At 43.6% G+C, this 10,962-nt stretch overlaps 1 protein-coding gene across 4 annotated transcripts in view; it reads left to right on the forward strand.

Annotated features, from left to right (window-relative positions):
• The window catches only part of KLHL2 (kelch like family member 2), a 43,040-nt gene extending 36,070 nt beyond the window's left edge, over positions 1-6,970 (forward strand). For all 4 annotated transcript variants that reach the window (XM_028745261.2, XM_077934137.1, XM_028745259.2 and 1 more), the window contains 3 exons: positions 2,138-2,278; positions 2,687-2,830; positions 5,940-6,970. In XM_028745261.2, the coding sequence (XP_028601094.2) occupies positions 2,138-2,278; positions 2,687-2,830; positions 5,940-5,968 (314 nt within the window). In that variant the 3' untranslated portion in view covers positions 5,969-6,970. The remainder of the gene's footprint in view (positions 1-2,137; positions 2,279-2,686; positions 2,831-5,939) is intronic.
• The last annotated feature ends 3,992 nt before the right edge of the window (positions 6,971-10,962 follow it).

Below are 10,962 nucleotides of genomic sequence, written 5' to 3' on the forward strand. Positions count from 1 at the left end.
TGAAGAGAGTCATCTCACCATTCATGCTTTACCATTCTCAAGGTGGGGTGACGGGTAGGCGTACCTTCCAAAGATCGATTGCTATCAGTTTCTTTGGAAGGAACTGACATTGTGAGTTGCAATCAGGAAGTGTTCTCAAGATAATCTTTCTTTGTAGCTAATTTTTAAATTGCTGGTTTAACGCCCCCCATTTATTTGTTTTTCAAAGGTTTTTGGTATGATCTAACAGCTACTCACTGAAAAATCTGACTTTGGTTGTTTTGTTTTTTGAATCCCAATTTAAGTATTTATGTTGGAAGCTCCCAGCAGCAAACTCTTAAATGCCAGTGGCTTTGAAAAAGCAATTTCTGGTTCAGCATATCTTGCGAAAACATAATTTTGTTTGCATACGTCTGGATTACACCCATTCAGTACTTGGTGTCCAGTTCAATTTGCACCACTGGGCACTGTGGTGGAGTAGATGAGGGCCGGTATGCTGAGCCTGAATCCTTGGAAGATGGGTTGGTGTTTCCTGTGTTCTGAAGATTGACCAGTTGTGTGTGGGGTTGCACTCCCTCTGAAAGAATAGGTTCAGAGCTTGTGGGGTGGGGTGCTCCCAGATCCATCTTTGTTGCTGGAAGCTCAGATATAGCCTCAGTGGCTAGGAGTGTCTTTTGCCAGCAACAGTTAGTCCTCCAACTATGGCTGTTCTTGGACCTGGATAATAATGGTGATGATGATGATTGGTTAAATTTGTATTGAGATTCATGTACTGGTACCTTCAAAACTCAGTTATTGCAGTGCACTCATCCCTTGTGCAGAGGCTGCAGCTGATGCAGAATGCTGTGGCTAGACAGTCGATAGGGTCGGACTATCGGCAGCACATAAACCCGGTGTTCAAGCTTGCATTGGCCGCCTATATGCTACTGGACCAGGTTCAGGATTCTTGTATTAATTTATAAGGCCCTTAACAATGTGGATCCAGGTACATAATGGACCACCTGACCCATTATATCCCTGCTCAGTCACTGAGGTCTTCAAGGGAGTCACTGTTAATGGTCCCCCATGGCTTGGATGCACGACTCTTATTACCAAGGAGCCATGCATTCAGTATAGTGGGCCCAGTTTTATTGAACTCTTTTCCAGATCAGACAGGACCCCCCCCCCTCCCTATTAAGCTTTCAGTGCCTACTGAAGACATTGTTTTATTCCTGCAGACTTTTAAGCTGAATTCTGGTTTTATAGTTTTGACTCACTTTTAGTCTTGCTGCTTTGTGTTTCCTGTATGCCACTGAGAGATTGCTGCAACTAAGTGATATACAAATTGAGAAGGGGGGAAATGGTGTGGGAAGGAGAAAGTAATGATTGGAGGAGCTGCTTCTCCTCCTCTGGCAGATCGATGGGGCTAGATTGCTCTCCCATGATGCTCTTTCCGAGAGGTAGAGAGTGCTTCTCCCAGGGGCCATTGGTTTCCTGACTGGTGGCGAAGGAAGGCAAGGATGTGCCTCACTTCAACTCTACAGTTTGTTTGCTAGTATAGTGCTTACGCTGCCCTTTTATTCTTGCATGTTATGTTTTTTAGCTTATAGAATCTGTTGCAGGACCCCACAGTATTTCCTTCCTGTGAGCTGCATCAAGGTTTGCAAGACCAAGAACTAGCATAGCATATTGGCTAAAGGTGCAATCCTATGCACACTTGTCTAGGTGTAATTTAGCATAGGATTGCACTGGACAAAGGATTGCACTGTAAGAGAGTCAGCTGTGGGCCAGTATTTCATTAGTTTAAAGTTTGCCCCTTTGATGAACTCAATAGAACCTTCAACAAAGCCACACACAGCTCCAGCAAACCATGTAATATTGGGATAAACAAACTGACCTAAAGGTGGCTGTAAGAGTTGCTGGGGGAAAGTGTGAAGACATTTTTCAAAACTCTCAAGCTCTAGGTACATACTAAGTGTGTGTTCGTGTCTGTGAATGTGTTGGTGCCTGTGAACGTATAATGTAATACAGTATTTATGTGACTTTCATTGCATCTGAATTTTTTTGATTCCCACCTCCCACCCCTTGGTACTTTGTTGGTACTTGCTAAAACCCCAGAAGTGGGGATTTATGCTTTTTCTTAACGTTAACTCATTTTGCTTTCCCCCCCTCCTTTCAGGTGTTGGTGTCTTAAACAACTTATTGTATGCAGTAGGGGGCCATGATGGTCCTTTAGTCAGAAAAAGTGTTGAGGTGTATGATCCCACCATCAATACATGGAAACAGGTGGCAGATATGAACATGTGTAGGAGAAATGCAGGTAAATATTACAGCCTTCAAAGAACTTTTAATATAGCATTGAAAATAGAAATGACACTCGCTTGGGCTTTAATTGCTTCCACATCTGCCCCCCAGGTTATTTATCTAATGAGGACCTTGCTTTGAGTAATGAGAAATCTAACATAATTCAGTATATGACACTAACACAGCCACTTTCACCATAGAACTAAATAACAACAGACAAAAATTATGGCAGTTTTGAATTTTGATAAACCACTAGCCTCAAATGCTACATTGGGGTATTCCCATCATATCAAATAAATAATTGTGCACTTAGCTTGTCACTTAGAAAGGCCTTAATGCTTCTTTTTTACAACCTCCTGGCACCAAATGAGGCCTGGTAAGCTAAGAAACCAGGCGCTGACACTATTTTTCTGCTTTGTATTAGGGGTTTGTGCTGTCAATGGGCTCTTATATGTAGTTGGAGGAGACGATGGTTCCTGTAACTTGGCAACAGTGGAATATTATAACCCTACAACAGATAAGTGGACGGTGGTATCGTCATGTATGAGTACAGGAAGAAGCTATGCAGGTAATAAAGAATAAGTTAAAAAGGAGGAGTCTTCTCCCTTTTTCTGGAGGTTAATGAAGGGGCAGGTGGACTGCATTATGCTCCCTCAGTGAGCGTGTATTATGTGAATGGGTCTAGAAGCTCTTGGAGGATGGATGGGATATAAATGGAGTTAAGCACAGATAACATCTGTATGCGGTGAAAACCAAGCTCTCATCTTTATATTTGCTCATTTAAAATATGTATATGCAGGGGCGAACGAAGGCGTTGTGACACCCGGGGCAGGGCATCGCTACGTAGGGCGCATGTGCAGTGTTGCTACGTATAATGCATGTGCCATACGTAGCAACGCCACATGTGCACTGTACATAGCGGTTTGCCGGTGCTCCAGCGCTATACGGACAGTGCTGGGATCCCCTGCTCGCAGCTGCAGCCTCGAACGGAGGATCCTTTACATGCGGCTGTAGTGGCAATGGAGGGATCCCACCGCCATCTGTAAGGCGCTTGAGCGGCGCCGGCGGAAACCACTATGTACAGTGCATGTGCGGCGTCATTGCGTAAAGCGCATGCGTGCGACACTGCACACACGCTGTACATAGCAGTTTGCCACTGGCGCCGGGATCCTCTACTCACGGCTCCAGCTGCGAATGGAGGATCCTCCACATGCGGCTGCAGCGGGTTGCCTTCTTGTCACCCCCCCCAGACATGGCACCTGGGGTGCACCGCACCACACACCCCTTGCGACGCCACTGTGTATATGTCACCTTTTTAAGAGTCAAAGCTTTCTGAGGGCGGCGTCCATAAAAAACAACATGTAAGACAATTTCATTACAGATAAAATGTGAATAAACCAGAAATAATGAAACAAAATCCATACAAAGAGCATTAGTTATAGATGCTTTTGAACACCTATAGAAATCCACTGGGAGATGTATTAAGGCGATGTTGAGTTAGTTGGCAACCAGATCTATCTCTCTGTTGCCTCTGACTCAGGATAAGCAGTTCAGGTGCTTGTCAGTTGTATGGAGATGGTAGTAGTCTGGATGGGGAGTACTAAACTGAAACTTAATCCAGGCAAAATTCAGGTGCTGCAGGTTCTCAAGTGTAGAATATAGGGAGATGGTCAGTTCTGGAAGGTGTTGCATTCCCCTGGAAGGAAAATGTGCATTTGGGGGGGCAGGACTCCTTGATCCATCACTGTCACTTGAGACACAGTTCGCTTCAATGGCTAGGAATACCTATTTCCAGTTCTGGCTGGTTCGCCAGCTACAGTCCCACTTGGAAGGGATTCTTTGGCCAAAGCAATGTATGCTTTGATAACTTCCAGGTTAGACTAGCAATATGTTCTTTGTGGGGCTGCCCTTGAAGACTGTTTAGATGATGCAGTTAATGTAGAATGCAGCAGCAAGGCTACTGTTGAGTGTCTAGCCTGACATGTATTATGCTGGCTTTGAAAGATCTGCACTGGTTTCCAATTTGCTAAAGGCTTAAATAACCTGGGCTCCAAATACCTGAAGGAGCACTTCCTACCACATCAGCTTGCCTAAGTGTTGCGATCAGTTTGGGAAGTCATTTTGGCAGTGCAGGCAAAATATGGTTTGAGGGGCGGGGAGACAGGAGAGACTTTCTCTGTGGTGGCTTCCAGGTTGTCGAATGACTTCCTCTCTGAGTTAGTTCACACACCTCTTCACCCAGGTCTTTAGTTGACTAGATGCAAGGCTTTGTTTCAGCTGGAACTCACTGGAACTCAAGTCCAGCACCTCTCAGGTGGGCGCTATTGCCATTCTAAGAGAAGGAGGGAGGTGGTCATGGTGAGTTCCGGCACCTATTTTTCTAGAAAATCACACCGGGTAGATGTCTTCCCTTCTACTTTGCTATGATCTGATGTTCTGTGCTGTTGTTGTTTTTTGGTTGTTTGTTTTTTGTTGTTTTTTTTATAATAAATTTTTATTGATTTTCCAAACACATAATAAAAACAAACAATACACAAATCAAAAACATACAAACATATAAACATGTATAATTTCATAATCTTATTTTCATACACCTTACTTCCCGGACTTCCCCATACCTCCCCTTTTCTGCATCCTTGTTTTACATTTCTTCAGCAACTCCTCCAATTAATTAATTATTTAAATCACTTTCATTAGATTCTTTTTTCTAACTTATTGATTACAGCTGCAATTCTCTATTTCTTAGTTCCTTAACATCTTAACACTCCTCAATTTTACAGCAATTTTTAAGATATATTTTAAATTTCTTCCAGTCTTCTTCCACTGTCTCTTTCCCCTGGTCGCAGATTCTGCCGGTCATCTCTGCCAGTCCCATATAGTCAATCACCTTCGTCTGCCATTCTTCCAGAGTGGGTAGTTCTTGTGTCTTCCAATACTTTGCCAGAAGAATTCTTGCTGCTGTAGTAGCATACATGAAAAACGTCCTATCCTTCCTTGACACCAATTGGCCAACCATGCCCAGGAGAAAAGCCTCAGGTTTCTTAGGAAAAGTCCACTTAAGGACTTTCTTGATTTCATTATAGATCATTTCCCAAAAGGCTTTAATCTTCGGGCAGGTCCACCAAAGGTGATAAAAAGTACCTTCAGTCTCATTACATTTCCAGCATTTATTATTGGGCGAATGGTAAATTTTTGCAAGCTTGACTGGGGTCATGTACCACCTGTAAATCATTTTCATTATGTTTGTTGGGGTTGTTGTTTTTTTTGGCAACTTTGCCACTGGTGGTTTTCTGATGCTATTTTACAGTTTTAATGTAAATTGTACTCGTTTTTATTTGGTGAATGAAGCTCACTAAATACAGATAGCAAATAAGCAGACATCCAGCCTAGAACTAAAACATAATTATAGCCCAAGACCCACTACAGCAAAAAGCACAGCAAATAAAGCCCCCTTCAGGGAAAATGTTTTAGTTTCAGGGGGAAATATGTATGTGAAGCAAAACTCCATAACTCCACTCTAGGATCAGTCCTGCTTTCTAGCCACAGAATCCAGTCACATCTTTATTTTTACATGGCTGTTTTAACACGATAAAGTGAATTACGTAGTTTTAGAACAACCATATAGGAATGTTTCTCTGAATAAGAGTTCAAGTCCTGCTTTCTCTCTCTTTCTGTAGGTGTTACAGTTATTGACAAGCCATTGTGAGTTGGTGCAAAGATTTCTCCCTACCTTGATTATGCAGTAGAAGCAAGCTTTAACAAGTGATGTCGAAGTGGTTGAGCATCAAGTCACTTCTTAACTTGTAGCACATTGAGACATGTTGGAAGCTGTGGCCTGCGACAATTAAGGATGAAAATGAAGATTATTCCAGTTTGAAGCAATGTGTAGCATTATTTGATGTAAAGCAGCATTTGACTGAGATGTAGCTGGCTGTGTTGACTACAATTTGGATTTGCTGGGTTTCTGGACAAAATTCCTTAAGGACCAATCATGTGTCTCATGGTTGACTGGATTTTTTTTTTTAAGTAAAAGATAGTGTTTCCTGGTGTCTTTTTTCCAAAGAAAAAAAATATCCATTAACTGTTGGTTTTTGGAGGAATATTGAATCCCAGCTTAGTACTACAAGCTGGCACAAGAATCTGGATGCTTTTATAAATCATCTTTGGTTACATTACTATTGTGTGCATATTTAAGTGTGTGTGTAAGTAGACTTTCTTTATACTTGTTTGGAACTTGATGATACTATTTATACTCTGCACGGAACTTTGAATTTTGCCAGTACTATGTTGTAAAACAGAGGTGTATATTTTGATATTTACCAATGCTTTAACAAATGCCACAGAAAACATACAATACAATGCTCATGAAACAAGTGTAATGCCAAAATGTTTTAAACTAATGTATTGGTGATCTCTATTTACCAAGATCTCTTTTGTTATGTTTTGATTTATCTCTCTTAACTCTGTCATAAGGGTTAATACTTGGCATGGGCATAATGGCAGGTTTATAATGAATGTATGGAGCTCTGTTTTACTTGCATGGCATTTAAAACTTTTCCTGTGTAACTAGCTGCTATTAATTATGTACTTCCTGTATGTGAAAATGTTTGTAAACAAACAATTCCTGGATGCTTTAAATATGACCAAAACTATTGTCATTTTGACTTCTTTTCTTTTAATAAAACTTTGCATATTTGTTTTTCCTAAAGTTTGGGACTTCTATTTAATGTAAAAGTGATGAAATAATGTCCCTCTTCAACAAGACAGGTATTTTTTGTTTCATAACTGTCTGGGAAGACAGATTGGATGAACTGAGTATGTTTTGCTTGGAGCAAAAGAACCATGCTTCAGGATGAGAACAGAAATCGCGCGGTGGCGGCACGGCGGCAGCAGGACGCCCCATTAGCTAAAGTGGTACCTCAGGTTAAGAACAGTTTCAGGTTAATGTCAGGGAAGAGTTAGAGTTAGAAGTTTCCAGTTTCCCAGAGGGAGAAAGCTTTCCCCAAGGGGGGGGGAGGAGAGCAGTGAATCAAATAGAAGAGAGCAACAGGAACAACAGGGATGTTCCCAGGAAAGACAAGGGTTAGGTTCTAGCCAGGGGCGCCGACTTATAAAAAATATTGGGGGGGCCCATGCTGGTCAAGGAAGGCTCCCCTCCTCCAAAGCAGACCCGATCCAGGCGGCTCCATAAAGCTCCTGGAGAGAAGCGGGGGGGGGGGGGGGGGCGGAGAGACAATGCCAAAACTCAGGGGGCTCCTTGAGCCAATTGCCAGAGATGAGCCCTGCAGGGGGAGGCAGTGTCCTCTATAGCCCACCCCAGCTGCCCTTCTTGTATCTACAGCCAGTTTGGCAGGGGGCGGTGGAAGGGTCTGGAAGGAGCGGGGACCACCACGGAGCACACATACCGGGAGCTGGAGAGGCGAGGCCCAGCCGAGAAGGGGCCAGCCCGGAAGGCGCAGCTTCACAGCCGAAGCTGTCCTCGGCTTGGGGAGCCGGAGAAGCTGTCGGGTCAGAGCCCTGGCGCAGGCCTAGCTGCTCCCGCGACGCCTCTTTGCTCCCGGGATCGGGGCCACCAGCTCAGCGCTGGAGCCGAGGGAGCCCCCAGGCAGGCCTGCGAGCAAAGGCAGAGCCGCCGGGCGGTGGCCGCTTCTGCAAGGCGGCCGGAGAAGCGGGGACCCCCTCCCCTCCCCGCGTCCCCCCCACTCGCTCCCCCCTCTGAAACTTTGTTAACACTTCCACGCTGAGCCTCTGACAATAGGGGCGGGCCGAGGGCACGACGCGGCTGGGCCCTCTGGACTCGCGCCCCCCCAAATAATTTTCTTAAATTATTGGGGGGGCAGAGCCCCCCCAAACGAATTTTTGAGGGGGCTCGGGCCCCCTCAGGCCCCATGGAGTCGGCGCCTATGGTTCTAGCTCAGATTCGGAGCAGGGGAGATACAAGCCAGCTCTAGCCAGAAGGTTAGAAAAAAGTGCGGGAAAACGAAAGGAAGGGCGCGTTCGACATTTTGAGAGTGGCTGGTCACGGAGAAGCAGAGCTCAGAAGGTATCTGAAAGAAGTGACTCTGAGGAAGAATAGTTTTGTTTTGTTTTTACCGTTTATAAGATTGTTTTGTTGATACACAATAAAAGTTATAAAAGAACAAGAAGCGTTTGTGTGGTGATCTGAAGAGGACAACGACCAGTCCTGACAGTTAAGAACAGCTCTCCAGAATGAATTAAGTTCTTAACCCAAGGTACCACTGTATTTTGAACATTAGGAACTTCTGACTAAGAGCAAGGGAGTGCTACAACAAGCTGTCTAGGAATGTTGTGTATGTATCGGGGGGAAAGGATAAAATTGGTATTTGATTAAGATGTTTTTATATAAGATGGTAGGGAAGAATGTTGAAGCAGTGGTCAGCCACATGCATATGGGGACCTCACAAACAGGAAAGGGTATAAATAGGGAGACGAAATGCAAAATATAACAGGACTCCTAGACCTTTAAGTTGTGTAGAAATGGACATGTCCGTATGTGTAGCTTGCTATGAGAGCTGCCCCATCTGAAATCTTGGCCATGTGAAACAGCTGCACATGAAGGTTCTGGGTTGCTACCATGCCTGATGACTAGTGATAACTACATTCCACACCAGACAAAAATTTTTTTGAAGAAATGTTGTGTTAAAAGGAAAAGTGCTCACTACTTGATATACTAGTTATTGCAGTCTGTAACTTAAGCATATGTTATATGAAATAATGGCTCCTCTTTAGCCTGATTCTTAGAGGGAGGTAAACTGTGTCTGGGCTGTACCACTTACAAGCTCATGTTTGAATGTTTCTCCTTATCCACATGCAGGTCCACCCTTCAGAGAAAACTAGATGTCAGAGAAAAGGCTAGTCCCTTAAGAGCACTCCAAATGAGTGTTCTTTCCTTTTAAAATCAAGAAGCATTCTGTCACTGTCAAACTGGTTTCTCAAGTGAAATACCTCTGAGCTGTTTACCACATCACTGAACTGCATTATGAGGATGGGATGGTGTTAACTCTTCAGTGACAACACGCTTGGGACACGTTTCTGGCAGGGAGGCTTAAAAGTAGCCGTGGTCTGTCTAGTTTATGTCAATGAGTGCAAAATGTGGCTGCCAGAGTTTTGACTTATACAACCAATATGAATCATAGTACAGTGGTACCTCTGGTTAAGTACTTACCGGTAATTTGTTCCAGAAGTTCATTCTTAACCTGAAGCACCACTTTAGATAATGGGGCCTCCCGCTGCTGCTGCAACGCCGCATGATTTCTGTTCTCATCCTGAAGCAAAGTTCTTAACCCGAGGTAATATTTCTGGGTTAGCGGAGTCTGTAACCTGAAGCGTATGTAACCCGAGGTACCACTGTACATTAACCTTTAGACAACTGCATTGGCCATCTATTCATTTCCCAGCCTAAGTCAAGGCTGCACCTTTATAGCCTTAAATGGCTGTGCACCTTTACACACTTAAATAGCTTGCAACTCAAATATCTAAAACACTGCACCTTCTCTGAGAGCTTGTGACTCAAATACATGAAATACTGAACCTATCTGTGTTCCAAGATCAGCAGAGGGAATCTTTTTATGTTATCTGTTAGAGACTAATTACCGTAAGTGGTGATGCAAACTTCCCCAGCATGGCATCCTTGTTTGTGGAGTGCTTTCTCCCTACAACTATATAAGGGACAAACACTTCATGAGAGAGGAGACTTTTTTTACTGACTTTTATGGGTTTTAATGAGTGTTTTACCCGTCTGTTTTTAGTTCTCAGCCTGACAGTGTGTTCTATAAATTGATTTTTAAGATTGCAATTTGTTACATCACACCAAACCCTGACAATAATGAAGGGCAGGCAGTAACTTTTAAAAAATACATAAATGGCAGTTGCTGGCCTCACTGTTTGCATGTGGAAGATAGCAGTAGATTCCTGGCATAAAGCAGAGAGTAAGGTAACCAAACTTGTGTTTGCTCTTGAACAAGAACAGCTGCAATCTGAAGCACTTGCCAGTACTTAGGACCAAGCCCCAAGAGGCAAGGCCAGATTTAGGTTTGATGAGGCCCTAAGCTACGTAAGGTAATAGGGCCCTTTATATGTGATATTTTAGGGAGCAGGCTAGCAGGCGAAGCCCATTACTTACATCATAGGAGCTTACACAACACAAAACACTCTTGCTGTATGTAGGTTTAATTTTATTTGTTTTTTATATATTTTGGAAATGTACATCCAGGTGTTTTTTTCTTTAATTCTTTTGGGGGCCCCGAAGAGAGTGAGGCCTTAAGCTGTAGCTTGTTTAGCTTGTACATAAATCCGGCACTGCCAAGAGGAACCAAACCACCTATGGGCTTAGGGATTTTCACACTTATTTATCATTTATAATTGCTCCGTACCATAAGGTCCCAGGCTGGGTTATAGCAATGAAATGGGCAGTTTAAAAAAAGAGAAACGTGAAAGCGATTCCGCATGTACCATTAAAAAAATAATCTTAATTTTTCTCCAGCAAAAGGAAGGGGGAGTTGTATGAACCGAAAACAATACCAAACATTACTTTTGGGTTTATTTTGGAGTGCGAGGCAGGGGAGCTAAGCTGCATCGGAAAGCTGCCGTCTTATGCCCAGCTTTCCTTGGAAGTAAACCCCGTGAGCAGAGGCTGCGATCCTTCGTTATTAGGACAAGCAGGTGAACGTGCAGCCGCCG

This window comes from Podarcis muralis, chromosome 9, assembly GCF_964188315.1.
Source record: "Podarcis muralis chromosome 9, rPodMur119.hap1.1, whole genome shotgun sequence".
Classification (NCBI taxonomy): domain Eukaryota; kingdom Metazoa; phylum Chordata; class Lepidosauria; order Squamata; family Lacertidae; genus Podarcis; species Podarcis muralis.